Raw genomic sequence first — 27,253 nt, forward strand, 5'->3', positions numbered from 1 at the left:
TATACCCAAAGTAGCATTTTCCTGGACCTGTAGTGGTAACTTACTCCACTGTTCTAAGAACCTATTCCTCCATCTAGTTATTTTATTTAAGTCTTTATTGCAGGTATATGTAGATGTTTTGGGAAGAAATAGGAGGTCATATAGCATTGGGGCTTTCATGGATAAAAAAGCTAGACACAAGTCAGCTTGTAGCAGATGGTGAGTTGCTGAATATAAGAACACTCATGATAATCTTTCAGAATAGTTGAAGGATTTAAGATGGTCATTTTAAGGCTATCAGTTTCCTTTTATGAGCTCAAAATAATCCATTTGGCTAGACTTCAGTTGTGTGCCTCAGTTCTGCTCCCAGATAATCTAAAATCTTTAGGAATCTTCCTATATGTGAGTAGTATTATAACAGTGATCAAATGAAAGGCCATAGTGCAGTTGTGTAAGAACTGACTGTAACAGTAAATGTCAACATATATCACTGTTGTGGTATCTGCACCCTCCCTCCTTCCACCTTTTTTAACTCATTTTTACTTATTATAGGCTAAGCCAGGCCTCTTTACTCCCCCCACCCCAACCCCTCTCTCTCTGCAGACATGTTTCTATTTACTCTGTCTTGGGCAAAAAGGTTCTGAGGAACTTTACTCCCATACATTCCTTATGATCCAAAATGGTTCTTGTGCCTAGGCCATGAGCCAGAACTATGGAACAAGAGGAAGGTGCCCAGGCTTTGGTATACTGGCTGGTAAAATAATTTCCATATTTGAGCAAAGATAAGGATGGGGGGCTCTACTGAAGTATGTGACTTTACTGTCATTGGCTATCTTGTTTCGTAGTATATGACTAGCTACATCACAAGGTGGCCATCAAAAATATGTACAAATATGTACAGCTTATGAATGGACAGTGACAAATTTAAGTGGGAATACAAAACCATCCAGGCCTTGGTGCCTTAAAGCATAGCACCCCATGTATTTTCAAGTCACTAGCAGGACTGTGGGCATATGCATGCTTTCAGGAGACTAGGACAGTGGGGGGACCAGGATATACCACAGACTGTGGAAGAATGGAAGAGTGGTGATGACAGTGTCTTGTCAATTGCTTGGGGATCCTGCGTGGACCGTTAGCCAGGTAGTCAGGGTGTGAACCAGCATGTATAATGGCAGATGCAGACAATACTGTTTTTTTCTTTATGGATTCAAAACTACACTGCTTGTGGTCCTGTTTGCTTAAGATGTCATGCTTATGCTTTTATTTGCTTATTCTTACCTGCTCACTATGCATGGCAGCAATGTTTTTGTTCCTCACTTTTTTGGCATTAGTTTTGCCCTACAATCAGGTCTTGTCAATGAAGGAGTGGGTAGTTTTCTTTGTATTATTGCCAAGTTGCAGTGACAATAATAGTGAAAACAAGGTGTGAGGGTAAGGCCTCCTTGCAGGGGGGCTTGCCAAACCTAAAATATTAATCTGCATTTATGATGCATGTGTGTTTGTGTGTGGGTTTCTTCCTTCAGTGCATCTGGACTAATGCTTTGTGTACTTAGGGAAATTGAGTGTGTGTGTGTGTGTGTGTGTGTGTGTGTGTGTGTGTGTGTGTGTGTGTGTGTGTGTGTGTGTGTGTGTGTGTGTGTGTGTGTTTGTGTGTGTGCTTGTGTGTGTAAAGATTGTGTATCAGGTGGCAAAGTAACCACAGATAGTATATTGATGCTTGTCCACTATTGTCCACTATTCTGTTCTTTACCATGCCTATTATGAAAAATTATACCATTTCCCCTTTCTTATCTGTTGTTTGAATAATTTCAAGGGACTACATCCCATCCAGCCGATAGGTAATACAGAAAGCACCTTCCATCCCTTATTCGTTTAGTCCTCATCCTTTATTCACCAGCTTGTTCAGTCATGTCACTTGTTACCCCTTTATGTTGCAAACCAATGCTCAACCTGGCTTATCCTCTTTTCTACAGGTAGTGTTACTGAACCCTCCCTTAAAAAAACAAAACAAAAAACGTTGAGCTTCTCCATACAAATAAGTAAATAAATACAATAGATTATAGCTGTCAGATATGCATATTCATGAGCTGTAATCCTACATTTAGGCTGATCCCACAAAACAGTACCAAACAGTGCTATAGCCAGCACCACTTTATGGAGGGATAAAGCCCTAACTACAGCCCAAGTAACCCAGGTTCGATTAGCAACTCAGGCATCTATGATGTTGGCAGGGAGGGATGGGTATGCTTATTCCGGGGGTGGAGGGATATTAATTCTAGTTATTCCTTGGTAGACCTCTGATGATTTTGGGATGAGTGTAGGGGAGTGAGAAGGACAAGAGGGTAGGTCATAACAAAAAAAAAAAGCTACCCCTCAGGTAAGCAGTTGCTGGTGAGACTCCCCCCAACCCAAACACACAATGTCCTTAGGCTCATTGCCATCCAGAGCCTAAAAAAAAACAAACATCTGAGTTAATCTGGCAGAATGAAAGGAAGGATTGGTAGACATGATGATGGAAGGATGTAATAGGATAGATTCTAGAAAGTATGAAGCAAGGGTGGGATAGAACAAAAAAAAATAGTTAGTGTTATGTGCACAGTGTCTTTCAAGCTTGCTTGAACTTCCACTAGAGCAGTCCAAAACCTACCCAGGGAGACTGTTCTCACTATTTAAGTCATGGCGGCTTACAGGTATGCTTACCTTCTCACCTTGGCACTACGTACAAGTGCAGTGTTAATCCTGCACCAGCATCATGACTTACCTAGGAACACAGGCCCTCTGGTGGTGGTGTTACATTACCTTCCCAGAATGCCACAGTTCAGCATCCAGGCTGATGCCTTAGTTAGAGTCAATTACCTACTATTACTACAATGAAATGTTATCAGATATGGTCATTGCTTCACTCAGGGCCAACAGGTAAAAAATGGAACTTGAGGGCCCATATTCCAATAATGTTCTCTGCAAAGAAACAGAAGTAGCAGTTAAACTATACTGTCATCATTGTCATCAGTAAAAAAGGGATGTCCAGTGTTTCCCTAGAAATCAGTGGTTTGTTCTTGTTAGACATCAGCAGTGATTTATCAAGACCACGGTACACAGTTTTGAGGAGTTTCTCCTTTCCTCAGTATCGGGCAACCACTGAGTTGCTATGTGTAAGATTTGAGCGGATGGGGAGTGCAAACAATAAATAACTAAATAAAACAAAAACTTTCATTTTGTGCTTTTTTAAGACAAATTTTAATTGCAAGGTGTGAACAGCTGTGATTACAGAAATTATGCTCAAGTGATCGACTCTCGATGTTGCACAGTAGAAGCAGAACAGTACCATTGTGTTTTTAATTACTTTGTCATTATTTGCTCTTTTATGGTCATGGGAAAGATTTTGAATATTATGTCAAATTCATCAGAACTCTCATCAAATCTCTAACTTTGTTAAAAATATTAAATATAAAAGCACTCATATATTTCTGAGTATAACTTTACATAAAATGTTTATAAAAACAATCTAAACATGCACATAGCACACGCACAGATTTTCTTTCCTAGATTACAGAGATGCAAATAAAGAAATGTTACCTGCTAACTTAAAAACTGACAAAACTACAACCACTTTAAGGAGTGATGTGACAATAATAGTTTAACTCATTGAAAACCAATTGTTTTCTTTCCTTTGAAGTGTTCTCTGGTGTTTCTTTTAGGTCTCAGAAGGATGATGTAACATTTGGGAAAAAATATGCAAACCAGTAACCCAGCACTGGAAGACAGGATAGCAAATAACTCCACAGCTACCATGTACTTACCCCTGGTAGTCAGATATGCAGGAATGAAGGAAAACCAGACACTAACAAATACCAGCATGCCGAAGGTGATGTATTTGGCTTCATTAAAGTTGTCTGGTAACTGTCTGGCTAAAAATGCCACAATTAAACTTACAATAGCAAGAAGGCCCATGTATCCCAGCATGCACCAGAATGCAGTGGGTGAACCCTCATTACACTGAATTATAATCTTCCCTGTTTGGAACTTCATGTCATACTCTACAGTGGGTGGTGCTCTAGCTATCCATGTGATACCTATAACAGCTTGCAAAAAAGTAAATAAAACAACAGTTGCTTTGGGTAATATTGGTCCAATGTACTTTTTCAGATTGCTTTTGGGTTTTGTTGCTGAAAAGGCGATAACCACCAGTATGGTTTTGGCTAGAATACAAGAAATGCAAAGTGCAAACATCACCCCAAATGTGACTTGTCGAAGTGCACATGTTATTGTCACTGGCTGACCAATGAAAATCAAAGAACACAAAAAGCAAAACACAAGGCCCAGAAGAAGGAGGCAACTGAGTTCCTGGTTACTGGCTTTGATGATTGGTGTATCCCTGTACTTGATAAATATAATAAGGACTGCAGCTGGTAGCAGTGAGAAGAAAATGGAGACAAAAGCTATTGTTCCACCCAGAGGATCTTGATAGGAGAGGAAGTCTGTAGTTTTGGGGAGGCATCGATCACGTCTATCATTTGTCCAGTGATCATCAGGGCACTTCTTGCACTCAGCAGAATCTGCAACAAACAGTCAGAGTAAGTTTTCATGTCTGTAGCTGTGTTTGTATCTTATTCAAGAGTTAACTTGCATAACTCTTTAGTTAAAGCCAAATTTAAAACATGTTCCAGGTACAAAATCTCTTTACCACCACCCCCCCCACCCAGCTAAACACATCACAGTATGGAAAAATGTCCTGGTTCTACAATTAATATATGGCTTCCCCTCTCAGTTCCTAAAGATCTAGAACTGTTTAGTTCTTTCTTAGCAAAATATCCAGTATTCTTACAAGGTTATCATGCCACAATGATTGTCATCTCCAAAAAAGTTGGCTTGACAGGCACCTCTCCCTCCAGATTTCCCACCTGTAGGGCCTCATGTAAACAAGTATGAATTTACCTGGATTGACAAATGAAGTTACTCCAAAGCATCAGAAAGCAAAGTTAATTTGACACTTTCAAAAAGAATCTTACTTACACCCTACAAAAGAATACAAATATTGTAGCTTCAGCAATTGTTAGAAATTTAACTAGGGTAGGAAGTTTAAATTAGCTTAAACAGATTACACATGTGGTTATTTCTAATGTATGTTGCACATCTCAGTCGTTCCTCTCCACCTTTATGATATGAGTTGATTTTCTCATCTTCTCATGGTACTTAGAAACACTGCTATACGGCTCTGTTTCGAAGTGCTGTTTCACATATTTCATGTAATGCAAAAAGTCCATGTGTATAACTAATAAATGCATGCCTCTTCTGTTGTTATTCTTTTTTTTTTTATTTAATTAGAACCTTTCTTAAGAGTAAACAAAAGAGTCTTCAGTGCCTTTCCAATGTAAACAGTCATGGCTTACATTACAGTAACTTTCATGTCACTTATACATCTCACTTCTAAGCAAATAAATCACATTCAGTAATAACATTTTTAAAATCACCCAGGCTCTTAACAAAACTTCCCCTCCTACAATTTCCACAGTGTCTGCACATAGATATTTTATTATGCAGATGTAAGTGGACCAATTCTGCACTCACTTTCATACGTTCCCAGAGCACTTACCTTTTTCTTTTTTTCACAACATTCCTATCTGCATTTGTTTCCTTGTCCTCAGTTTCATCCAGTAGAATGGCTGCCTCCTTCCAATCCAGTTGATCAATTAATTTGCACGTATGTCCTTTGCCATCACCACAGTGACCAGAGTTATTAGACTGTGTACCAGTTTGAGTAGAATTTGACCAGGATCCCATCCCAGTAATAATAATAGTAATAGTAATATTAATAATAATAATAATAATAATAATAATAATAATAATAATAATAATAATAATAATAATAACAATAATAATAATAATGTCAGCTGAATTCTTGGGTTGCCTAATCTCCTAAATGCAGTCTGGGCCTCCCTCTTGAAATGCTGTAGGGCTTGACTACTCTAGAATATATGCTGTCATGTCCCCACTCTCCATTGTTACATGTCCAACATTCTCTTCTCACATTTGGGAACATCTTTGATGACTCATTAGGTGTATAAAAGTATTTATGCAAACCTGCCATGCAAAGCTCCAGAATGTGAATGGTTTGCAGCTACTCTCTGGGCCCTATTACTCCTCTGTTATATTTCTCCTTATATTTTCCAGACACTTGTTTTTTAATCTGTCTTTTTGCCCCTTGTAGTTGAATGATAACAACTTCACCCTCATGGCTGTTTCCTTTCTTGCCTCCATCAAAACGTCCACCAGCTCATGCTTGTTATTGTTTTGGACCACCCCTGTTATATTTTCCCCCTTCTTTCACCAGTGTTGTGTAAGTTCGATCTACCTATCAAGCCAAACTTCACTTTTAAAAACACAAATCAAAGCAGTGAAAGCAAGGAGGCACACTCAGATATATGTTAAGCGCTTTTTGTTTATAAAATGCATAAACTTCATCAGACAATAACCAAAATACAATAGTCATTTTAAATACTAAAGGGAATTCAATATTAACCAATCAGTTAAAAATCTCTAAACAAACAGAAACGCACATAATTAAAGTCATATCATCACATAAAAGCATACAAAACCTAATAATAATACACTTTTAGTAATCTAAAAAATCAAAACAACCAACTACACAAAATGACACGTTTAGAGCATAATATATCCTAAAAATAAAAAGTTTTATAACACTAGTGAGAAAAGTTGTATATATGAACTTAATTTATAAATGTTTTAACGAACTAGACTTTTAAGCTTGAGCAGGCTGCTTATACTACAACCTTCATTTAACCCTGGGTGGACATAAGCATTCAATCTGATCTGCCATGTTAGCTCAAGCTCTTCAAGTCTAAGCCCTGTTGGCCCACCCCTTAATTTAAGATTAACTTGATCTATAATAATGAACTTAAAACTGTGATCAGAATAGTGTTGTACATGCTTAGCTAGTGCGTTCTCCAGTTTTTGTTTTTTAATTGCGTAAAGATGCTCGTAGATTCTATTCCGCAACTTTCTTTCAGTCTTGCCCACATAAAAGGCAGGGCAAGACTGGCATAGGGCAAGATAGACCACCATAGTTGAGTTACAATTATTCCTCAATCTTAAACAATATTGGACATTGTTAATCAGAAATCTATTGGATTCTAAAATAAAGGAACAGAAATTACAAGACTGGCACTTATACATGCCTGGAGTCTTAACTAGACTTGCATGTTTGTTTTCACAAAGTTCCTTTAAATTTCTACCTCTTCTGTAAGTCACTAATGGGTTGTCACCAACACTCACAAATACACTATTGTCACTCCTCAAGATATTCCAGTTCTTTGTTAGTATCTTGTAACAATCGTTGCTGTTAAGGTTAAACGATGTTATAAATGAAATACTATACGTATTAGTGACAGGGATAGTTGGAGTAGGTGTTAGAGTGGAGGGAACCATCATATTATTCAAAATAGGCGTGTAAAAACGAGACATTCGTTTACTCATAACTTCAACAATCAGTTCATTCAAAAGAGGTTCAGGATACTCACGGCAAAGGAACAAATCCTTAATGAAATTACATTCATTAATAAAAACATCATCATTAGTAGTAATGCGGGCAGCACGTACAAGCTGGCCTTTAATAATTGAACGTTTTTGAAATCTAGGATGACAGCTAGAAAAATGTAACAAAGAGTTACAGTAAGTGTTTTTTCTATAAATTGAAGCTGCCCACATATTAAGGGTAGTGTCCTTTGTTAACAAGATATCTAAATATGCAATAGATGTTGTATCAAAGGTGTGTGTAAACTTTAAGAACGAAGTTGAAGAATTAATAAATTCCAATAGGTGAAGGGCACAAGGTAGATCCCCGTGATGTCATCAAGAAAACGCGTATAGAATATAATACGATCCTTAAACATACTATTATGCAAAATATATGCATTTTCCCAGTGTGCCATCACCGTGTTCGCAACACTGGCCCCACAGGGTGAGCCCATGGCAACTCCAATTTTTTGTAGAAAAAAATTGCCTTCAAACATAAAGTAATTGTTGTCAAGAATTATCTCCAATAACTCAGTTACCATGGCCACCTCACTGTGGACACAACCTTGTTGATTTAAAGATTCACCTATCCATTCTATCGCTATGTCGTGGGGGATACAAGTATACAAGTCCTTCACATCAATTGTTAAAAAATTAAAATTAGAGTTAAAGTTAACTTTGTTCATATTTCTTAAAAACGTCCAAGAGTCTTTACAAATTTGTTTGAAGTTACCCAAATATTTTTGTAGAATGGAGTCCACTACTTTAGCACAGGCATAAGTTGGGGACCCTCTACTGTCCACTAATGGTCTCATAGGGGGGTTCGTAAGATCTTTATGAATCTTAGGTAACCCAAACAAACAAGGATATCGAGGGTATGAAGTGAACATATAATCATACATGCTTTGTGTAATTCTTCCTTCAATAAACATGTCTTCAATCAAATTTTTAATCAAAGTATAAGCTTTGTTAATTTCTGAAAGAGAACTCTCAGAGTAGGCTGGAGAGTTCAATAAAGTCTGAATCCGGAAGGAATAATCACTGTTGTCAAAAATGACTGCTCCACCTCCCTTATCAGGTTTACAAACCCGTATGTCATTTAATCTCACAAAATCAAGACACTCCTTCTCTTTCTGATGTTCCAAACTGTTAACTTTCCTAAACCCACTGATATTACGTATGTCAAGTTCACACATTTGTTCAAAACGTTTCAGTAAAGTTGAAGCGGAGGGTTATAGGTACTAGGTATCCGGAACTGGTTAACTTCACTAAATAAAGAATTACCCATAATTAAATTTAAATTTAACTTTCTAGTAAATAGTTTTAGATCCTTAATAGTTTTGACTATATCAATTCTTTGTGGAGGTACATAGGTAAACCCCTTAGAAAGTAATTCTATAAACTCAAGTGGGATACATAACTGGGAAAAATTATATACTGTAAAATCTCCCTTAACATTATATAATAATTCAGGTTTGTCAGAATTATCAACCAAGCATTCAGAGCTGTGTGTAAATACAGAATGAAAAACATTATCATCACAACAAGTCACCGTGCTAGTAGGACTGAGATTAAAATCACTAACAACATCAGAAGCAACTGGTGTTAACAAGTCTTTATCAAAAAATAAGTCTTTCTCAACAAATACGTGTTGGAAAATATGGTCTTTCATTTTTTCTTTTGGCCAGGATGTCTGGCCGGTTGTTTCTGTCTTGCTCCTAAAAAATTAGCGTTGTTAGATCTCAAATTATAATGACCAGTCTGGTTGTCCTGTTGCACATTGTCATTATAATTAAAGGAAGGAGTTACAGGGTCACGTTGTAAAACATCACTATTAAGAGAGTCAGTAGCATACAAGTTGAATGTATCAGGGTTGTTAGCACTATAATTATTAGCTCTGGATTGGCCAAACTTTTTGTTGTTATGTCCTTGTTTGGCTTGAGCTGGTGAAGGTTTAGGATACTCTGTACCTTCTTGGTAAGCTTTCAAGTCTCTGTCCAATTTTCTTATTTTATTAGATTTTAACTTGCATAGATAAGAATCTATGCTAGTAAAAAGCCTATTGTATTCATATTTGTAACGTGAAAACTCTGAATCAATTTTTATTCTTTCATCCAACTCACGAATCGTGTTAGTTAAATCATTTGCAGACAATATGTAATGTTTACACATTAAATTAATTAACTCCAGTCCTTGTCTGTCAAAACGTGCCACAATATCAAGGTAAAACTGAGACCCAGGTTCTAGGCCCGTTGGATATTGAAAACGCCTCAAACCTTTTGGCACAATTTTGTGTTTCAGGCATTGATTAAAGTAAGACACTTCTAGTTGGACTTTTTTAAGTTTTACTAACAACTTGTCAAGTTCGGCTAAGTTGTTGGAAATAGAAGTCTCAATAGGTGTATTCACACTATCAAGTTGAAGATTATCATTATCGGCAAAAAATGAATCATGGGTTAACCAATTATTAAAGTTAAAACCAGTACCTGCAGTTGGTTGATTATCACTTTGCATTGCGTTACCATGCAATAGTTCAGACCATAAACCAGGTTTTTGAACTGGTTTCAGCGTTGTAACCGCTGCATCGTTGTTGCTTAAAGGCAGGTCCGTAGATTGAACCGGACCCAACACTTTATTCGAACCTATTACCACGCTCTTCTGTCCACAAATAATACTAGTTGATGGATCATTGCTAGTAGATCCAAGCACGTTGCTACCAGCACCAAAATTAATACCGTTAGTGCCGTGAGCATCGTCGTCCACAGGAGCTGTAACCTTCTGTGCGTCAACTCAGCGTTCCCGTTTGTCCAACCTTGCTAACACACAATCCAAACGTGTGATTAGCAAGTCAAAGTTTTTAGAACCGTTCACCGGCATCTCACCATTCGGTACACAGGATGACTTCAAGATGCCGGGTGTTTCATCAAAACAAGTGCTGATATCCTCCACTTCCACTCCAGATGCCATTAACAAACAGATAAAAACACGCAGGCAAAACAAACTGTCAAAAACACAAATCAAAGCAGTGAAAGCAAGGAGGCACACTCAGATATATGTTAAGCGCTTTTCGTTTATAAAATGCATAAACTTCATCAGACAATAACCAAAATACAATAGTCATTTTAAATACTAAAGGGAATTCAATATTAACCAATCAGTTAAAAATCTCTAAACAAACAGAAACGCCCATAATTAAAGTCATATCATCACATAAAAGCATACAAAACCTAATAATAATACACTTTTAGTAATCTAAAAAATCAAATCATCCAACTACACAAAATGACACGTTTAGAGCATAATATATCCTAAAAATAAAAAGTTTTAAAACACTAGTGAGAAAAGGTGTATATATGAACTAAATTAATGAAGTCTGGGCCTCCCTCTTGAAATGCTGTAGGGCTTGACTACTCTAGAATATATGCTGTCATATCCCCACTCTCCATTGTTACATGTCCAACATTCTCTTCTCACATTTGGGAACATCTTTGATGACTCATTAGGTGTATAAAAGTATTTATGCAAACCTGCCATGCAAAGCTGCAGAATGTGAATGGTTTGCAGCTACTCTCTGGGCCCTATTACTCCTCTGTTATATTTCTCCTTATATTTTCCAGACACTTGTTTTTTAATCTGTCTTTTTGCCCCTTGTAGTTGAATGATAACAACTTCACCCTCATGGCTGTTTCCTTTCTTGCCTCCATCAAAACGTCCACCAGCTCATGCTTGTTATTGTTTTGGACCACCCCTGTTATATTTTCCCCCTTCTTTCACCAGTGTTGTGTAAGTTCGATCTACCTATCAAGCCAAACTTCACTTTTGCCTGATCCCAAGGCATTATCCCATTTTCTGTCCCAATCTCCTTCCATAACGTTGGCTCCCTGTTTTGCATCCTCCATCTCTCATATGTTGTTGCAGCTCCTTGGTTTCTCTGGCTTAGTTTCTACAAGCATTGTCCTGCCTTTTCCCTTTTAAAACCCCCTTCAGCACATTAAATGAATAGTGGTCCACCACCTTTCCTTTATCCTCCATTTCCTTCTCTTTCCAAGCATAATATCGAAATATCAAAACATGTTTATTTAAGACATTACAATTGATAAATTGATTTCTGAATTTCAGATAAAAAACATATTTGTATTCATAAAGACATGGGTATGGAAACCACTTGGAATAAAAGTCTATAGTACTACTTTGTTATGAAACAAAGGAATATTATGGAACATTGCTTGCCTGATTGAAGCAGTTAGAAACATAAGTAATGTGTCTATAATCTGACCTTGTTTAGCTACATGGTCTAAATGAATGCAACTTTATTTGTATGATGGCATGGATGGAACCATGGGAACATAGTACTGTGATTAGAATATGCAGAGATGTAGCAGTATTGGATGGATTTGAATGGGTTCAGGGTGCTAGGCAGTCAGACATTTTCCTGCAATAAATTTTGTTGGGGATTTATGAGGACATGCCTATTTACTCCCTATCTTAGTTAATTTCCTTCTACACTTGCATCCTTTCCATACAATATAATTTTAAGTAACATCCCTTCAAGGGAGCACCTCCCCATATTTAATATTCTCCTGCTGGATTTTGCTTCCATTTCTTAGCGTAACTTCCAGCCCCGTCCTCTGCAGCATCACTTCTTTCACTCTGTACTGGATTCACCCAGCTAAACTGCAGGTCCCAGTCACATTACTAAGCTTTTTCATGGTGGATTGTTACCTTCTATTTTCCCCATCATTCACCATGTATTCTCTTTTTAATCTTCCCATATACAGCTTATTATTTAGAGATAAAAAGGAAAATAAAATAAAAAAGCATTTATTTCCCACCACATCATACTTGTTATTTTCTTACATGTATACTGCTAGAGACTCTTGTTTTCACTACACTTCCAATGAAGGAATGGAAAGGTTTATCTGTCCATCTCTGCTTCCCCTGATGACAGGCACTGTTGTTCCTCTGCATCTGTTTATTTTCCTCATCCTGTAATTTGGGAACCCTCCCCCCATCTAGCTCATTCTCTGTAGTTCCTCTGCTGACAGATATGATGTTCTATGCGTTTCACTGTTGCAGTCATCACATTTGGGTTATCCCTGCTAGGGTAGCCCTCGGCCGGCCCGAATACCAGAGACTTAGTATTTCTGCGCCGGATGTTGTCAATTGAGGACTGATGTCAGGTCATCAGTGGTATAAAGTAAGGCAGCCGATGCCATTACATCAGTCTTTCCTGCCATGGACCCCAAAGCAGAAACAGTTCGCATGTGTGCCAGTCAGCTGCTACCTGAGTTTTCATTTTCGAACTGTGGTTGAAGTCTTCTAAAGCTAAGTACCCTGTTGGGGATCCTTTTTTCTTGCACTAACCGATGTCAGAAAAAGTTAATAATTGTCTTGCCTATGGAAAGCAAATACCATACCAAGACTTCCAGTCTTACTGCATCACTTGCCTAGGCCCAGACCATGACATCCCCATTGCTGCTTCTGTGCTTTGTTTAACACCAGAACTATCCATAGTTGGGCCCTTATTGTTGCCAGATATTTTTGTTTACAGTCCTCGAACTCCGATATGGCTTTGGTAAGCCATCTGACAGTAGATTGTCTGAAAAAATGTAAAGATAAAGACAGAGACAGGCACCACAGGTCCAAACCTTCCGACGATGCTTCCATTAAGCTAGTCATCAGTCCTCCGGTACTCAGTGAGGTGCTTTCGCAGACCCTGATGCCCATTTTAGTTGATTCACAGGCTGCTACCGAAACCCTTTCAAAGTCTGGTATGCCACAAAACTCTTCTCTGTCTAAGGATCCTAGGGTTGTTTCTACCTTGGATGGGTCCAGAGCCACTGATCAGGTACCTGCTTCTGAGGAAGTCCTTCGCACCTCCGAATCTTGGCACAAACTGACGTCTTCTTTCATGACTACTATTCTTTCAAAACAACCGAGTTCCTTAGGCCTAGGGTTCGAACCACACCCAAGAAACTGACTACCCACTCTCAGGCACCTGCTACCTTGCATCACTCTCATGCTGATCAGGGGAAGCCAAGCTACCCCTTCAAAAAGGAAAAGAGATCTGTCCCCAGTAGTTTTGTCTGAAGAAGAGTCAGATGAATCTGATGCATCTGACTATGAAGACATGCAGCCCCTTTCCACTTATGAGGATTCTGATCCAGAGGAATCCATTCCATCAGCCTCTTCCCCCAGAGGATTTTTCCGGGTCTATATCAGAATGACGAAAGCTGAAATCTGAAAATGCTATAACATCGACACATAAATATCGATCTATGAAAAGAGCCAAGGACAGAAACGCCGAAAGACACAATGCCGAACGGATTTCCCTGGCCAGCAGGGTTTTTGTGGGGATGAGGAAATATATCCTTTTCCCCACTGTAGAGTGGCCTCGGAGTTGGTATGTATAAGTAGGGGGTGCAGAGGGGCTTGCCCCACTGCACAAACGTTTGTAAAAGTGTTTTATGTTGTGTTTGTTTACTTTGGTTTTACTTTCCTGTATGGTGCTGTTGCTTCCAGGAATCAGTTTGGCATTGTGACTTTTGACGTTTCCGTCCTTCTCTCTTTTGACGTTTATGTGTCGATGTTATAGCGTTCACAGATTTTAGCTTTCGTGCTTGTAATATTGACCCAATTTTTTCTTTAGGGAAACCCTGCATACTTTAAGGGAGCATTTCCCAATGGGAGAGTCAGGACTACCCTCAGTCTAAAAAGAGACTCAGAGAATTCCATGATCTTCTGCAACACATACCCTTGGCCATACCCCCTGTCCTGGATGTGGTGGATGATGTTTTCCTAGAATCCAGCTCGACTCCTGATGCCCTACCTCCTGCTCCCAGAAAACCAGACAGGTACTACAGAGTCCATGGCTCACACAAATATCTTTTTAAAAATCCAACAGCTGACCTCGAGGTCATTTCTCAAGGACCAAAAGGGATTAACGCAACCTTTGCTAAGAATCCCACCCCCCTCAGACAGGGATTCCCGGGCATTGGACAAATGGGGTAAAAAAGTATACACCTCAGCTACTCCTGCTATCAGGGCACTAAATTGTCAGTTCCATATGCTTAAATATCAGCACCATACCTTGGAACTCCTTCAACAAAAAATTTCCTCCTTTCCTGCTTGGGCAGAATCTAAAGATTTACAAGACTTAATGCACTCTGCAAGTCAAGTAACTAAACATACCTTGCACTGTGGTCTTGATGCCCTAGAAGCTTCTAAATTGTTGGATGCACCCTTGTACAAAGATAACTTATTTGGCACTAAGGCAGAAGAGGTCTTAAAAAAGATGGAAAAAAAAGCAAAATCTAGGCAAACAGTTAAAGATTTCTTAAAGGTCCAGCCCCCTAGGTTCAGCAGGCATTTTTCCTCCAAGCACTGATCCTTTCCTGCTCCGAGTAAACAGGCCCAGCCTAGGACCCATGGAAACAGACTCTCCAGACAGCAGCCCCAGGGAATGCAGAGATCTAAGCAGTGGACTACCTCCACTTCAAAACCAGGGAGTTATAAGCCACCTCCTTATGGTGAGAACTCACAATGACTCACTTCCTCCCGACCTCGCCTTTGCCCACCTTCACGTACCCCTAGGAGGAAAACTCTCCTTTCACTCATGTACCTGGGCCACCATTACCAAGGACCAATGGGTTCTGAACATTGTGTCTCAGGGATACAAATTCTCCTTCCACAACCTTCCAACTCAAAAAGGATTCCCAGATCTACTGCCAAATCAGTGGTCAGAGGCTCAAAATCAAATCCATTCCCTGCTCTCTTTGAGGGCAGTAGAGCACATTCCTGCAGAACAGATAGGCCAAGGCTTCTACTCCAGACTTTTTCTGGTGCCCAGAAAAGTGGGAACCTGGTGCCCCCATCCTCGATCTATCCATTCTAAACACCTTCCTGGTGATCCCAAAATTCAAAATGCTCACCTTCCAGCAGCTGCTACCCATGCTCTCCAAGGATACTTGGCTAGCCACCCTGGATCTAAAAGAGGCCTCCCTCCACATTTCTATCAGGGAATCATGCAGAAAATATCTCTGCTTCAGGGCAGTATCTCAACGCTTTCAATTCTCTGCGCTTCCCTTTGGCTTATCTACTGCTCCCAGAGTTTTCACAAAATGCCTGGCTCCGGCCATTGCCTTTTGCAGACAAAGAAATATTCAGATTTACCCCTACTTAGATGACTGCCTTATTCAGACAGACAGCCAGAAAAAGCTGCTCAAACACCTGGCCTTTGTAAAGAGTCTACTAACCTCCCTAGGGTACACAATCAATGAAAAGAAATCAAAACAGGTGCCCACCCAAAGGATAATCGTCTTGGGAGCAAGTCTGGACACAGCATCCCAGATGGCATACCTTACACAAAAGAAACAAATCTTCCTGTCAGCCTACTCCAAACTGGCCACCAGGCCCCAGCTTTCTGCAAGGAAAATCTTGCAAGCTCTGGGGTTCAAGGCATCTTGCATACTCATCATTCCATATGCCAGACTGCATATGAGGAAACTTTAATGGCACCTAAGGAACCTTTGGTGTCAACACTCTCAAGACCTGGAAACTCTTCTACCTATAATTCCTTGCCTCAGAAAGGAATTTCTTTGGTGGGCAACAGCATGCTCCCACAACAAGGGACTGCTCTTTTCCCCACACCCTGCCACCCAGACCCTCACCACAGATGAATCAGACTAAGCTTGGGGTGCCCACCTGGACGGCAGGTGCATACAGGGCCAATGGAGCCCACAAAAATCCACCTGCACATCAATGAAAAAGAGATGATGGCTGTGCAGCACACTTTGATAGCTTTCAAACCCCTTCTCTCTCCAGGGGTTCTCCTGATCAAGGCAGACAACACCACTGTGATGTGGTACATCAGCAAGCAGGGAGGGACTCACTCCTGCCCTCTATGCAGGCTGGCCTTGACCCTTTGGCTCACAGCCTCTTCCATGCAAATACACCTGTTAGCACAATACCTACCAGGCACTCAACTCCCTGGCAGACCAATTAAGCAGAAACCTTTTGGACTCACACAAGTGGCAGCTCAACAGAATTACCTTCTTCCTAATAACTCAGAAATGGGGAACTCAGAAGTTCGACCTCTTTGCCTCCCACACCAACCATCAGCTCAGCAAATTCTGCACCAGGGAGCATCACTGCATGGCCTGGAAAGTGGATGCCCTGTCCTTCCCCTGGGTCAACCTCTTGGTCTATGCTTTTCCTCCCCTACCTCTCATCTCCAGGGTCCTGCTCAAAATAAGGGGGGGGGATCAAGGACCATTCTTATAGCTCCAGACTGGCACCACAACACTGGTACCCCTTGCTGCTCAGCCTGTCCCTGCTGCCTCCATGGCATCGTCCTCAGATTCCAAACCTCCTCACCCAGAGGGAAGGGGAATTCATGCATCCCCAATTGCAGACATTCAATTTGGCAGCTTGCCTTATTCCATAACCCTGAACCAATTTGCCATCCTCAATAAACAGGTTCTGGATGTTGTCTGTGAGGCCAGATGCCCTAGCACCAGAAAGTCTTATGCAGATAAATGGAAAAGGTTCTGCACCTGGATCCAGGCTAAGGGGACCTGGATTACTTAGCTGACGTACTACACAGTGGTCTCTCTGTCTCTTCTATAAAAGTTCATTCCTCTGCTATTTCTGTTCATTTTCCCACTGAGCAGCCCCTTTTCTCACACCCTTTGATCAAACAGTTCCTTAGAGGGGCTAACAAATTGAGGCCCCCCAGAAAGGGCACCAACACCAGCTTGGGACCTTAACTTTGTCTTGGAAATGCTCACTCTGCCTCCTTTCGAACCAACTTTTTCTGCAGAGCTAAAATTTCTCTCATGGAAGACAGCCTTCCTTCTGGCCATCACTTCAGCCAGAAAAGTCTCTGAGCAGCAAGCACTCATGGCTGTGGAACACTTCATCATCTTCCATGCAGAATGGTTATCCCTCAGAACTAACCCATCCTTCATGCCCAAGGTGGTGTCCAGTGTGACTCTCAACTAATCCATTCATTTGCTCACCTTCTTTGCTAATTCCCAGAACAAGGGAGAAAAGATTCTTGACTCTCTAGATGTGCACAGACAGCTCAGATACTATCTGGACAGGACTAAACCCTTCAGAAAGTGTGATCAATTGCTGGTTAGTTTTGCTACAGGGGCAGAAAACAAAGCCATCTCCAAGCAAACCATTTCCAAATGGATAGTACACTGCATCCACTTCTGCTACCAACAGTATGGTAAGCCTCCTCCCAAGGGGGTCAGGACACACTCCACCAGAGCAACCTCCACCTCTGCAGCTTTCCTCAGAGGAGTCCCCACCAGGGACATCCTGGAGGCTGCCACCTGGACATGTGTTCACCAAACATTACAACCCACCTCTCTTCTCCAAATCCAGGGCAGGGTTTGCCTTTGCAGTCTTGCAGGGCATCCTAGTCAGCCCCTAGCTTCCTTGACCGCCTCCACCCATTTCCTCAGCTTTGGGAATCTACCCAAATGTGATGACTGCAGCAGTGAAAAATAAAGAATATAGTACAGTTGTGTACACATACCATAAATGTAGATGTTCGAGTGTATTCACTGTTGCAGGCCTGGTTTCCCCCCTCCATCCCCCTTTCTCCTTTTTTTCCTTGTTCTTCTCCATTCCTTACAAGGGATATCTTGGTATTTACTTTGTACTGATAGGGTTCTACCACTAGAGCCTGGCCTCCTACTTAGGGGGCTCCTGACAGGTTAGGGCAAGAAAAACTGATGTAATGGCGTTGGCTGCCTTACTTTATACCACTGATGACCTGATGTCAGTCCTCAAGCGATAGCAACCGATGCAGAAATACTAAGTCTCTGGCATTCGGGCCGGCCAAGAGTTACACTGGCAGGGATAACCCAAATGCGATGACTGCAACAGTGAATGCACTCGAATATCTACATTTATGGTAAGTGTACACAACTGTACGTTTTTGCTCCTAGTTAATGAAATACTCAAAATATGCTGTGTATATCAATTTAAATTACAACCTCTTTTGTCTGCACAATTTTACTGCTGGCAGGAGCTTAATCCTTTGTTGCCTATTAAGACATGAAACGTGTTATTGTTAAGTGCAAATGGTTAAGTGCAAAGTCACAAACACTTGTGCTTGGTTTATTATCAACTTATGGCCTTCCTGGACAAAGCTAGAATCAGAGGGGCTGCAGCCAACTGGCACAGAGTATCAGGTGTCATGTATGACAGAAGGATGCCAAAGAAGCTGAGAAGTAAGATGTACAGAACTGTAATACTATATGGTACAGAAACTTGGGTGATAAAGGCAAAGCAGTTGAAAAAGCTGCAGCTGATGGAAATGAAGGATGATGTGGGACAAACTAAGAAACGAGGACATCAGGCAGAAGCCTAAGTAGCTCCAATTACAGAAGAGATCAAAGAGAACAGATCATGGTGGTTCGGGCACATATGCAAAAAAAGCAGAAGGCAATCTAGTAACAAAGATTTAGAACAGACATAAAGAAAGCAAGAGGAAGCAAGGCCATCCAGCAAAAAGGGGTGGATGGACTGTGTGAGAGAAGACCTGTGACAGTCAGGTACATACCTCTCAAATGTCCAGATTTTCATAGAATGTCCAGATTTTTTGCCTCTTATTTTGATCTGTTCCTCATAAAATTTGTGGTTTCTGGCAAATCACTGACAATTGAAGACACTAAATAATGACATACATTTGAGTTTCAGACTTCATACCCTTCAAAAAATGGAAGAAAATGCACACTAACCTAAATCCAGTTATTCTAATAACTTTCTAAATGTATAAGAGCTCTGTTTAAAAGCTGGCCCTATTTTGGGGCATTTGTCTCCCGTTACTTTAGGTTTTGTCCAGATTTCATGCACTAAGAAGTGGTGAAGTATGGTCAGGCATGAGAGTTTCACTGAATAGAGATGATGACAGCTGACACAACACCCCAAACCTATGTAAAAAATGGGAAAAGGGGAGGGTGATAATGATGATGGCCATTCTTCCATAGCTGTGACAGTAATCCTTCCATTCATGGCATAGGTCTAGAATCTCACAGGTCTCTGCATTCTGCTTAGCACCACATTCAGCAGAAACAGTCAGTGCATCCACTCTGTCTTCATATCATTCAAGGGGATCCTTTGCCATTTAGTCCAGTACTGCAACATATACGTCTTGCAGCTCACTATGACTTTCTTGGGGAAAGGAAAACTTTAAAATTCTCCAGGCAGGAGCAGTATTTTAGCTCCACTAACTTCATTTTAATATTTTTTTGCACAGTTTTCTTCTCAACTATTTTGCCTTTCATCTCTACTGCTTCCTTCTGTATGGTTGTTTTATCACCCACATTTCTGGTCACCGCACGCTCATTTCTTCTTATCTTCTGTATTTCTACAGGGTCCTGCTAATGTTGAGGACCTCTGAGTTCATTCGTTTAATCTTTTCATTCATAGCAGTACTGCCTAATGACTCATTTCCCTTGCCATCTATCTGGCTTTCTGTCTCAGTCCATTGACCACTCTCTGTATCCTTTTCCACCAGCACTCCCCTTTTCTTCTCCTGGATGCATTTTGACTCCTGGCTCTTTTTTGTTTGGACCTGGCACTCATGGGAAACCTCACTTGTCACTTCCAGAACAACATCATATATATCTGTCCTGCTTAACTGGGTATTTCTTTTTCTCTGTTCAGGATCATTAAGGTGAACTGCTTGTGTGTAGTCTGCTATATTGCAAGTTCAGGCATGCCACTTTTATTGTGCATCTTTATGCTGTCAGAGTTGTAAATAATTGTTTCAGTGTCGTTACGCTCCTGAGTGACTTTCTCAAAGGTACTCTTTCTGATTAATCTCCAGAGTAACTCCGTCCATGATATTTATTCCAGTTACACTCCAGAGTAACTCTTTCCATGGCATTTATTCTGACTATACTCCCGAGTTACTCTCTCCATGATATTCATTCTAATTACATCCATAAGTAACTCTCTCCATGGTATTCATTCTAATTATGCTCCTGAGTAACTCTAACCATGGTATTCATTCCAATTGCATCCCTCTCTTTCCATGGTATTCATTCTAATTAAACTCCCAAGTAACTCTTTCCATGGCATTCATTGTAATTATGCTCCCATGTAAGTCTCTCTGTGGAATTCCTTCTAATCACACTCTTGTGTAACTCTCTCCATCATATTCAGTCTAATAACACTCCTGAGTAATTCTTTCCATGGTATTCATTCAAATTACACTTCCAAGTACCTTTCTCTATGCTATTCATTCTAACTACACCTCCAGGTAACTCTCTCTATGTTTTTCATTCTAATTATGCTCCCATGTAACTCTCTCCATATTATTCATTCTAATTACACTCCTTAGTAACTCTCTCCATGACATTCATTTTGACTACACTCCCAAGTAACTCTCTCCATGGTATTTATTCTGACTACACTCCCGAGTAACTCTCTCCATGGTATTCATTCTAACTACACTCCCAAGTAACTCTCTCCATGGTATTTATTCTAATTACTGTCCCAAGTAACTCTTCATGGTATTCATTCTGACTACACTCCCTAATAACATTCGGCATGATATTCAATCTAATTATGCTCCTGAGTAACTCTCTCCATGGTATTCATTCTAATTACATGCCTCTCTTTCCATGGTATCATTCTAATTAAACTCCCAAGTAACTCTCTCCATGGTATTCATTGTAATTATGCTCCCATGTAACAATCTCTATGGTATTCATTTTACTCACACTCCTGTGTAACTCTCTCTATCATATTCATTCAAGTAACACTCTCGAGTAACTCTCCATGGTATTTATTCTAATTACACTCCTCAGTAACTCCTTCCATGGTATTCATTCTAATTACACTCCTCAGTAACTCCTTCCATGGTATTCATTCTAGTTACACTCCCAAGTAACTCTCCATGGTATTCATTCCAACTACACTTCCGAGTAGCTTTCTCCATGGTATTCATTCTAATTACACCCTCAAGTAACTCTCTCAATGGTATTCACTCAAATTACTCTCCAGGGTAATTTCCCTCCATGATATTCATTCCAAATGCACTTCCAAGTGACTCTGTCCATGGTAATCATTCTAAGTACACCCCCCAAGTAACTCTCTCCATGGTCTTCATTTTAACTACACCCCTGAGTAACTCTGTCCATGGTATTCATTCTAATTACACTCCCAAGTAACTCTCTCTCTCTCCATGGTATTCATTCTAATTACACTCCTTTGTAACTCTCTCCATGGTGTTGATTCTAAGTACACTCCTGTCTAACTCATTCCATGGTGTTCATTCTAATTACACTTCTGAGTAACTCTCACCATGGTATCCATTATAATTATACTTCAAGTACCTTTCTCCATGTAACATAAAAACAAAAGAAGCAACAGGCCACGGCTATATATAAATTAAAACAATTTAATCCACAACAGACAACAAAAGGTGAGTGCTTTCGTGGACCAAGCCACTTCATCAGACAATGAAATGAAAGAAAAAAATTCCTTTATATACCATCCCATACTCATTGATTAAAACCCCACCTTCATTTAAAGTCACACATCATTTTATATTCAAATATACCATATAAAACAACTCATTTAAAAATAAGTAACAAGACCATGAATAAACCATAATGCAACATTGCACATTAAAGTGTTATACATCAAAATGTCACTTTAACAGGTTTCTCCCTAAGAGAATGGGCTTAATATTTATTTTTCATTGAGGCCCTTCCCCATACTAGCCCTGAGTCTCACAATCCATTCAAGTTCTTTCGTCTCAACTTTTAATTTCACATCTCCCCCCCGAGGTTGTCCATGACTATATCAAAGGGAAACCTATGTGTATCCCCATGGGTTCCTACATGCCTTGCTAAAGCATTTGTCTCTGCCTTCCTCCCTATATCATAGAGGTGCTCCCACATGCGGTCCCTTAACCTCCTGGTTGTCATCCCTACATAGAATGATGCACAGACCATACAATGAGCCAAATACACAATATTTGTACTATTGCAGTTCGCAGATAGTTTAAACTTAAAAACTCTATCCATGTCAGGGTGTTTAAACTCTCCACTAGAGTCTAAATACATACAAAAATTGCAGACTTTACAAGGTATAGTACCACCTTCACCCCCAGTGGCACAAACCTGTGCCACCCCTTGTTGTAACCTGGGTCCACATAAAATCCTTTTCAGATTCTTTTTGTTTTTAAAAATGAACTTTGGAGTATCACCCACTAATTCTTTAATCGCATCATCAGCACACAGGATATTCCATTTCCTATGGAAGATGTCTTGTAAAACCTTAATATTGGTAGAGTAAGTTACTGACATTCTCACAGGTCCACTTGTGCTCCCTGCTATTCATGATGGCCGTTCACCATCAGAGAAGTAGGGCCTCCCTTCAGTGTTCCTACACTCCACTACTCCTCTGAGGGTATCCTAAAGCTCATTATCGGCATAGCCCCTCTGCAAAAATCTCATTCTCAATTCTCTTCAAATTTAACTTGATTTGCTGTCAACCTTGATGTTCTTAACCCTTGTCCCCTCACAATATTCTTGAAAATGTGCTGGGGATGCATACTCGTTCTATGCAAGTAACTACTTTTATGACATTCCTTTCTATGTATCTCTGTCTCAACTGTCCATCAACCCTTTGTATAACCTTAACATCCAAAAAATCGATCATACTGACAGAGCTCTTCATGGTGAACCTCAAAAAGCTGGTACATCTATTCAGATATGAAAAAAAGGGGGCAAAAGTGGATTCATCCCCCTCCCATAAAATAAAGAGGTCATCTACAAACCTCTTGTAAAACTTCAAGCGCTTACCATATTCTCCCATCACATGTTCCTTCTTCCAGTGGGCCATAACAATGTTGGTGTAGCCATTGGCACAGGAAGTGCCCATGGCTATGCCATCCAATTGCTTGTATAGGGTACCTTCAAACAAAAACAAATAATTTTCTAGAATGAGCTCCATAAGGAGAGACAAAAGATCAACACATCATCCATTATATAACCCATCTTCCAATAAGTACTCCGTAAAATATTCAACCCCCACCTGATTGGGGATAACAGTAAACAAGGATTGTACATCCATTGTAATAAGCATCAACCTGTCAACACTCACATGTGTGTTAATAAACTAATACAGATCCCTCAAGAAATGTTCTGTATCCAATAAAATAGTAGGATTCCTCCTTAATACAGGTTTCAGATGTCACTCAACATATATTGATAGAGTTTCCATGGACCAACCCCTCCCCGACACAATAGGTCTCATTGGTGGTTCCAGTGGGGGGTTTATGAATTTTGGGGAGGCCCTGTATTATAGGTATCACAGGATACTTAACAATAAAATAAACACATCAAAACTAATACCATTACATTGTACACATTCAAACACAGCATTGTATATAGAATCATTACATCTCTGTACCTGTTGAAAGTCCACTTTGAGATAAAACTTTGCATCATTCAGCATGGCAAGCATGGAGTCCCTATAATAGGAATAGTCCATCACCACCAGCAAACCACCTTTATCCGCCGGTCTCATGGAAATAGAAGTGTCATTGCGCAGGCACTCTAGAGCTATTCTTTCTTCTTTACTTAAATTGTTAAAATATTTACCACTAACATCACAATCATACAAATTGTAAATTTCTCTGATATACACCCTCTCAAAAGCATCAAGAACCGCAACCTTTCTCCATGGTATTCATTCTAACTACACCACTGCATAACCATTTCCATGGTATTCATTCTACATACACTCCCAAGTAATTCTGTCTCTCCATGGCATTCTTTCTAATTACACTCCCTTGTAGCTCTCTGCATGGTATCCATTCTAAAAGTACACTCCCCTGTAACTCTGCCCATAGTATCCATTCTAATTACATTCCCAAGTAACTCTCTCCATCGTATGCATTATAGTTACACTCCCAAGTAACTCTCTTCATGATATTCATACTAATTACCTCCCAAGAAACTCTGTCCATGTATTCATTCTAATTGCACTCCCAAGTAATTCTCTCTCTCTCCATTCTGTTTATACTCTGAAGTAACACTATCCATGACATACATTCTAATTACGCTCCTGTGTAACTCTATCCAAGGTATTCATTCTTATTATGCTCCTGTGTAACTTCTCCATCATATTCTTTGTAATTATGCTCCTAAGTAACTCTCACCATGGTATCCATTATAATTATACTCCAGAGTACCTTTCTCCATGGTATTCATTCTAACTACATTCCTGAGTAACTCTCTCCATGATATTCATTCTAATTACAATCTCAAGTATCTCTCTCCAATTACAGTCTCTATGATATTCACTTTTTCTATACCATTAAGTGACTCTCGTTAATATTCATCCATACTGTTTTTTCTGTGTTTCACTGAGTTCAGTCCCAAAGATCTGAAAAAAAAAGAAGTTTATTAATATCAAAATTTAGAGATTATTCAGTTGGATGATACTGTTAAATGTCTATAGGAGAGTTTTTTTTCGCAGAATTTTTTTTTTTTTTTTGCAGTGGGGGCATGGCAAGCACGTAGGGTTACCACCTGTCCCACTTTGTGAGGGACAGTCCGTCTTTGGGCAGTTGTGTCTTGCAAAAAAATTGAAAAAATGGCAAATGTCCTGAGATTTTAGGGCAAAAACATTTCCTATATTTTCTTTAATAGTTGCATAAAACAGTTATTTTGTATCTGAAACACCTAAATGTTATAATACACAGAATAAGCAACTAAAATGCTTCAAGAATAAGCTTTTATTTAGGCAAAAAAGTGAAGTTCTGTCTTTTGTACTGGCTGTGGGTATGTTTTGCCCCCATAAATCTGACATTTCTACAAAAATGTCCCACTTTGGGCATTTGAAAAGGTGGCAACTCTACAAGCATGAGGGGAAGATGGGCACCTTATACAATCATCCTACAACAGTAAGGTTAATTTAAATTATTTACTGCTCAAGTTCAGGATAGCAATCCAGACATACAGCAAGTAGTTCAGAAACATTTCTGGATCTAAAAACAGCTGTTAGAAAACTTTAAGAATGACAAGCAGGATGACAGACTGCTGATTCTTTTTGAAAGGATGAAAGTTATGGTGGCTTAAGTTGTGGCATTTGAGAGGATGAAATTTATGCTGTTTGAGAGGATAGCAGTGGTGTCTGAAGTTGTGATGTTTGAGAAGATGACAGTTGTGATGGCTGAAGTTGTGATGTTTAAAAGGATGGGAGCTGTGGTGGCTGAAGTTGTGTTTGAGAGGATGACAGTTGTGGGTGAAGTTGTCATGTGTGATAGGATGACAGCTGTGGTAGCTGAAGTTCTGGTTTTGGAGAGTATGACAGCTGTGGTTGCTGAAGTTGTGTTTGAGAGGATGACAGCTGTAATCACTTGTGGCGTTTGAGATGAAAGTTGTGGTGGCTGAATTTGTGGTGTTTGAGAAGACAGTTGTGGTGGCTGACGTTGTGGTGTTTGATAAGATGACAGTTGTGGTGGCTGAAGTTGTGGTGTTTGAGAAGATGACAGTTGTGGTGGCTGACGTGATGTATAAGACGATGACAGATGTGGTGGATGAAGTTGTGGTGTATAAGAGAATGACAGTTATGGCTGAAGTTGTGATGTTTAAAAGGATGGGAGCTGTGGTGGCTGAAGTTGTGTTTGAGAGGATGACAGTTGTGGGTGAAGTTGTCATGTGTGATAGGATGACAGCTGTGGTAGCTGAAGTTCTGGTTTTGGAGAGTATGACAGCTGTGGTGGCTGAAGTTGTGTTTGAGAGGATGACAGCTGTAATCACTTGTGGCGTTTGAGATGAAAGTTGTGGTGGCTGAATTTGTGGTGTTTGAGAAGACAGTTGTGGTGGCTGACGTTGTGGTGTTTGATAAGATGACAGTTGTGGTGGCTGAAGTTGTGGTGTTTGAGAAGATGACAGTTGTGGTGGCTGACGTGATGTATAAGACGATGACAGATGTGGTGGATGAAGTTGTGGTGTATAAGAGAATGACAGTTATGGCTGAAGTTGTGATGTTTAAAAGGATGGGAGCTGTGGTGGCTGAAGTTGTGGCCTACCATGAGCTCTTTAACAGCAACAGAAAAAAGTAGAACTATGCCTGGATGTACTACAGAGCTCTCAGATGACCTAGGCGGGAGTCTTGGCAAAATCGAGACTATAGACAGTGAGTGAATGAGTCAAGCCGAAAAGATACATTTTGGAAATGGTTTTAGGCCAGTGCATGCTTATATAAAGAGGCTACCTGCAGAAATGTCTGGCAGAGAACTGAGATTAGTAATTGGACAATTTCTAAAGAGAGAGATGAATGCTCCCAGACTACACCCAGAGATTGAGAGAATACATAGGGATGAGAGAAGGTAAATGTCATATATGTTAGCACAAGCAAAACTAAGGAACATACTTGTAGCTATGCACTCTTCAAGGATAAGAGATTAGATAACAGAAAACAGCAAAACATGCAGAGATGTTCCCTGAAACACACACCCTGATCTTCGTTGTCATGTATACACCCAGGCTGTTTGCACTATGCAGCAGGTACTGCAAATTAAAAAAAATCTACAGTAACTTAATTGCATAACATTGTTGCTTTAGCCAAGTCTTTTAGCAGAGGTAAGGAGAGAGTAATGCTCCATCAAAAGTGAGGAAGCTACAGCTTTTGTACATCACATAAAAGAGCAGAGTAGACAGACAGGGGTAACCTGGAGGAGGTGTTTTCAAAAGAA

The 27,253-nt window shown here is 40.0% G+C and overlaps 1 protein-coding gene across 1 annotated transcript in view; it reads right to left on the bottom strand.

Annotated features, from left to right (window-relative positions):
- Window positions 1-3,621: 3,621 nt before the first annotated feature.
- LOC122806089 (extracellular calcium-sensing receptor-like) overlaps window positions 3,622-27,253 on the bottom strand; it is a 452,682-nt gene continuing 429,050 nt past the window's right edge. Inside the window, exon 5 of the mRNA XM_044076327.1 lies at window positions 3,622-4,535. Within this exon, the coding sequence (XP_043932262.1) occupies window positions 3,622-4,535 (914 nt within the window). The remainder of the gene's footprint in view (window positions 4,536-27,253) is intronic.

The sequence above is a fragment of the Protopterus annectens genome, chromosome 7.part0 (assembly GCF_019279795.1).
Source record: "Protopterus annectens isolate FY-2018-M chromosome 7.part0, PAN1.0, whole genome shotgun sequence".
Lineage (NCBI taxonomy): Eukaryota > Metazoa > Chordata > Ceratodontiformes > Protopteridae > Protopterus > Protopterus annectens.